The following is a 6,000-nucleotide window of genomic DNA, read 5'->3' as shown; positions in this document are numbered from 1 at the left end:
TCTCTCAAATAAATAAATAAAATCTTTAAAAAAAAAAAAGAAGAGGGGCGCCTGGGTGGCTCAGATGGTTTAGCGTCTGCCTTCGGCTCAGGTCATGATCCTGGAGTCCCGGGATCGAGTCCCGCATCGGGCTCCCTGCTCGGCGGGGAGTCTGCTTCTCCTCTCTCTGACCCTCCTCCATCTCCTGCTCTCTGTCTCTCGTTCTCTCTCTCTCAAATAAATAAATAAAATCTTTAAAAAAAAAAAAAAAGAAGAATTTGTCATACAATTAATTAGGGGCACCTGGGTGGCTTAGTCAGTTGGGTGGCCAACTCTTGATTTCAGCTCAGGTCATGGTCTTGGGGTCCTGAGGATCGAGCCCCACATCGGGTTCCGTGTTCGGTGGGGAATCTGCTTGAGGATCTTCCCTCTCCCTCTCTCTCTGTCCACCCCCACCCCCACTCTCTCTAAAGAAAGTGAATGGATTAAAAAAAAAAAAGAACTTGTCATAATAAGGAAAGATTCTTATTCTTCCTGAGCTGGCTGCAATAAATTACTTCCAAACCTAGAAGAAGAATAACTTGTTTTGTTGCCTTTCAGCCTCTGCTACACCACCCCACACCCAGGATCAGAAGCCAGTGCCAGATTTATTTCTATAAACACTTCAGGGTCCGTGGCATGACAGTGACCACTTATGGGATCCTTGAGATGGGGCAGGGGAGGGGAGGGGGAAGCAGGCATTGCGTGAGCCAAAGGTTTTCCCCATCAACGCTTTTTCCTCACCATCTCTGCCATTTAAATTTATTTTGTGCTACCTTATGGGTGTTTTATAAAACAGCAACCATCCAAGGGTATTTATCATCGTCTTTAGAAATGATGTGCGTTTTCCTGCCTCTAAGCTGGTTTTCATATACTTGGCTAATATACACAAACGTTTGCTTTCATCAGTTCCAGATTCTGGAGTTGAGAAAAATGAGGTGGTTTAGGAAATGAAGACAGAGACAGAAGGAGGAACATTTTCACCAGCAAATATCTGGAATGTCCACAGTATACTCTGTCCGACGCTTTCCAAATTCTGTCTACCTCCTTGGAACCCTTGCCTCTACAGAATGAAGATGGAAAACCCATGAGCCACATGAGGTAACTGAAAGACCAAATCAGCATGTGTTTAATTCCTGGAGATTCAACTATGAAAATAAAATAGGGCGCTGGATCCCGGCTGGGTCCTCCAAACAAACCACCCCAGCCCCCTTGGAGGACCTGGGCTTACTGGCACAGAGTAGACAGATGATGGAAGATGGACCAGAAAAATGGCCCAGAAGAGCCTAGGTTATTGGGACTGGGAAAAAAATGACATGATATAGCATTATATATTGACAAGAAAGACATATAAAACACAGACTGGTCCAGGATCGAGATATCTTGTAATAAGCACGGTGAGCTCACGAAAAATACGGGATGCGCAGTGTGTGGATACCTGAAGCATTGGTGCGAATGTACAAGATTTCACTTTTGGCCCCACGGATGTGGTCGTTCTCCACCATGGTGAGGGTCACCGCCTTGACATACACAGCATACTGCGTCCAGGGCTTCAGTCCATGCAGTAGAATGCCAGGCTCGACGTCCTTGTTGGGAGGGAGGTCCACATCCACCATGTTCCAGCTGTTGGAGCCACAGGCATCCTGCCCATCATACTCCGTGACGTTTTTAAAAGGTCTAGAAAGACAGTGGATGAAGCTCAGAGGAAGGTTTAGGTCTCTGACATCAAAGCTCCCAGAAATCTTCCCTAGCGGCTTAGCACGTCACACTTTCTATAATGGGAATTCTAAATAAAACAAATAGTCCATTGGATTTGTATAGAAGAATAAAATGAAGCAACGGGACCCCAGGTTTTACCATATTTACAAACGCACTATAGAACTGCATACTCTGCCTCAGGAAGAGTAAATTCTAATTGTCACTGGGATTGAAAACACTGCTCCTTAAGCATGCAGGCAAAGGCTATTTTTCTCTCTTCCAATTGTGGCATTTTTCACCATTAAGAAAAAAAACAAGCATAATCATTTCATGCAAACATCAGCTACTGATGAAGAAACAAACTTTTGGGGGAAAAGGACTTTTGCTACAGAAAAACAGCTTCTACAATAGAGCTTCCAAAATCTCATTTGCTGGCAAACAACCGTGATTGCTTAAGTATCTTATAATACTCAAATATTTAGCTTCCAGATTGTCTCCAATACTAGCATCAACTCCTTGGTGAGATTACCAGCCGACATTGCCAAAGCACTGGGGGATCTATCAAAGAGAAGAAAGTATTTTGCACACATGCTTGGGTGGGTAGGGATTCTCCAGCTAGCAGATGAAAGGGCTGGACAGCCCCTGCCGCTGGCTTCTGAAACAGATGTTAACCTACCCCATCCTCACAACGGAAGACCACGAATGACTCCCACCCATAAATACACTGAACGCCTAATGATCCCGAAGACTCGCTTTTTTTCATGGCTATAACCCCGGAGAAAGGGGACCAGATACTGTCATTGGTGGCTCTTGTTCCAGCTCTGAGGAAGCCAGTCATCGGGGAAGGAGACCTATAGCATCAACAGTGGGAGCTGGATACGGAGGGTAACTAAGGAGGCTGGTGGTACCACTTGGATAAGGAGGCAAAGAAAGGAAGAGGGGGACCAAAAGAGCTACCATCTGGAGGCACAAATCATGGCTGCTGAGGCAGGTGAAGATCACCGGAAGGCACAAGAAAAGCCCCCAGCAGATTTTGGGAGAAATCATGAAAGGTTCAGAACATGAAGGTCAGTCTCCCTCCATTTTCCTTCCCTAGTTCGTGACCTAGAGCAGAGGACCAGGTCTTGGGAAGGGCTCATGGAATAAGATGATAGATCTGTCTGGGGGTCACCTCCAGGGGAGCTGAGCATCCTGCGGGGTGTTCCTGGAGTATGGGTTACAGGGCACATCCTCTATCCCACTTCATGAATGTTGGGACTTTACCCACAGCCCCGCCCACAGGACACCACAGAGACTCACGCTTCCTTGTAGTAGACAGTGAAGCTGATGAGGTCCCTGTAGTCGGGGGGCCGGTAACGGTGCCATGTTATGATGATGCGATTCTTCCACGTGGTCGTAGAGGTGAAATGCAGGACATCACTTTCACCTGGGGCACAAAGGTATATCTGTGAGTGACAGAGATCAACGTCCGTTTCCTCCACATGTCTGACAAGTCACCTGCCCTGCCCTATTTCCCTCTTCTCCAAAGATGGCTGTACACGCCAAGTCCCTTCCTGGACTTCTCCGTGGCTCTCTTATTTCTACTAAGAGCCCAGACATTTTACCACACGGAGCTGCGACGAAGCTCGTTCCTTTGTTTTAGCACACTTGGTTGTACTTGGACCCGAATCTGTGATTCCTAACCTGACAGGGAAGAACTGCTTGATTGAGCAAGGCACCTGGTCTTTCTGCTGATCCCTAAGACCTGGGCTCCCGAGGGGACCAGGGAAGGTGAGGATAAACCCCTAAGCTGGGCTGAATCTTCTGCAATAGGTTGGCACCTGTCCTGCAGTTGCGGATCTCTACCTGCTTCTGTGCAACCAGCAAAGACAGGCGAATGGCCCAGGTTGCCACAGGGGGGCACGTTTCTGCCTCTAAACTTGGCATCGACCTGGAAGGGCACGGGCAGTCCTGGAAGGCCTCTGGCTGGGGCTGACACACTGACAAGAACAGTGTCATTGGCCAAGCCTCCTGTGTACTGTGGGAAGTCGCTGGGGAGCTACAGCAGGGACCCTGCCCTGAGCCCCGACTTATTCCTCCGGCCAGATTCAAACGACCTTGAGAACTAGGGTGGAGTTGCTGACTGCTTCCCCCACGGAGACCCAAAGCTCCCCGACGGACTGTCTTGCCTGCCTCTATTTGCCTGAACCCTGACACATACGCAGCAGGTGAAGCAGTGGCTGATTCAAAGTTTACTGCTTAAAGTTTACTTTAACTGGCTAAGGGCAGTTAAAAGTAAGAAGTCAGTGGGGCAAAATGTGCCAGATCGGAGGTTAGAACAAAGTTGCAGTTCCTGCTAATGTGTTATTTAAGGAGAAACCATGATTTTGTTTTCAAAGGAAAATGAATGGCTTCTGTATTCACAATGTGACTGCTCAGACTGGCTGACTTGGAGGAGAAAACACCTGGAAAATGCTCAGCCACATCTGCTCTGCTATGATTCGAACAGGGGGAACGGTACGGGGCGGCAGTGGGCGGGTGAGGGAGAAGGGGCCGGATGCCAGCACACCATGCCGCTCCGTGTCAGGCTTCTTCCCTCTAAAAGCTCTTCCAGAGCAATCTGAGTGTCTACCAGGTAAATCCATACACCAGCAAAACTAATCAGTCAAATGCTAATGGTTTCACAAGTCCTCCCCTCCCGTGTGTGTGTGTGTGTGTGTGTGTGTATGCATGTGTGCAAATCACCTCTGATCATGTAAATTACTCTATTTTTTTTTTTCCCTAGGACCCTTCCCTTATTAAAGGCCGATGGCGGAGAGACAATTTACTTTTATAACCCTATCCAGCCAAACAGAACCACAACATTTTCAAAAGCGGCTTGATATGCAGGGTTAGATGAGAGACGTGCTGTTAGATCTCAGATACAAGACCTGAAAGTATATAACCACGGCAAGGTTATAATTATGTGGTTCTCTTTTTTTTTTTTTAAAAGATTTTATTTATTTATTTGAGAGAGAGAATGAGAGACAGCACAAGAGGGAAGAGGGTCAGAGGGAGAAGCAGACCCCCCGCTGAGCAGGGAGCCCGATGCAGGACTTGATCCCGGGACTGCAGGATCATGACCTGAGCCGAAGGCAGTTGCCCAACCAACTGAGCCACCCAGGCGCCCCAATTATGTGGTTCTCAATTTAAAAAGCAGTATCCGTTCAGGGAGGTAGGTTCTATCTTTTTCGTATTGGGGTGGGAGCAAGGAGAAGGCCGAGGGAGAGACAGGGAACCCACGGCCACCGCGCTGGGCTTGGAGCTCAGTCCCCTCTGCCCTGAGGCTTCCCCTACACTGTGAGAGACTGAGCTGAGCATGCTCCCCGGCAGTGGAGAGGACCGGCTCTTCCTTGAAAAATCATCTCACTGTCTGCCTGTGCCTTAAAAGACATTGAGCCCTGCATTCTGTAAGCACTTCCATAAAATACTCCATTTGAGCAGAAGCCTATTTACAAATGCTTAGCACACTCCTAGGGATGCTAAGGAACGTTGACAAATACGAATCTGTCATGAATCGGCCCCACTACTGACTCTGAAGATACACACACGTATGGGCAAAGTGCTGGTTCAGGAGGCCCCGTGTCCGTCCCCCCCACCCCACCCCAGTGAGATGAGGAGGGGGCCACCCACGGAGCCATCATTCCAGATCGGAGGAGGGGCCACAGGCTGTTGGGTCCACTCACAGGAAGCTCGCTCTCCGTTGTTCCTGGTGTTTATGTCCCCTTTGCTCTGGCGCCCCTTAGTCCCTGTCACTTCCTCCATGCGGTAAATCTCGGAGACGCACAATTTGGGATTGAAAGCAAAGTACATTTTCCCAGCTTTGATGGTCAGGTTGCGGTGGTCCCAGTCCCACAGCTGCTGCAAGTTCTGGTTGTCCAGGACATAGAAGGAGTAGTTCCTAGAAGCACAGAAATCACCGTGAGTGCTCTTGCCCTTTCCCAGTGTCCCCTCCCACCTGCTGGCCACCCCACACCAGTCCTCTTCCGCATGTGGCTCCGGAACACGCTGCCTTTGCCACTGAGAGATTTAGTTATTAACAGTGTGTAAGAGTGGACAGTTACTGTTAACAATAGCAACAACATGATTCAAGGACAACATATTGAAATCGATAAGACACTAATTAATTTTAGGACCTCCATTACCAACAATAACGCTTCTCACACCAGAGGATATTACTGGAATTATTCTGTAGAAATGCCTTTGGGTATTTCTCTCAGAGCAGAGTATGTATAATGCACTCAGTCAGTCCATGGGAGAACAGAT

The 6,000-nt window shown here is 48.3% G+C and overlaps 1 protein-coding gene across 1 annotated transcript in view; it reads right to left on the bottom strand.

Moving 5' to 3' along the window:
* Positions 1-6,000, bottom strand: part of IGF1R (insulin like growth factor 1 receptor) — a 299,888-nt gene that overhangs the window by 42,553 nt on the left and 251,335 nt on the right. Inside the window, exons 6-8 of the mRNA XM_021680652.2 lie at positions 5,421-5,635; positions 3,016-3,142; positions 1,457-1,695 (exon numbers count right to left, since the gene is read on the bottom strand). Of these exons, the coding sequence (XP_021536327.1) occupies positions 1,457-1,695; positions 3,016-3,142; positions 5,421-5,635 (581 nt within the window). The remainder of the gene's footprint in view (positions 1-1,456; positions 1,696-3,015; positions 3,143-5,420; positions 5,636-6,000) is intronic.

This window comes from Neomonachus schauinslandi, chromosome 9, assembly GCF_002201575.2.
Source record: "Neomonachus schauinslandi chromosome 9, ASM220157v2, whole genome shotgun sequence".
Taxonomy (NCBI): Eukaryota; Metazoa; Chordata; class Mammalia; order Carnivora; family Phocidae; genus Neomonachus; species Neomonachus schauinslandi.
Note: the sequence above shows the minus strand (reverse complement) of the source record. Positions and strands in the feature narration are given on the sequence as shown.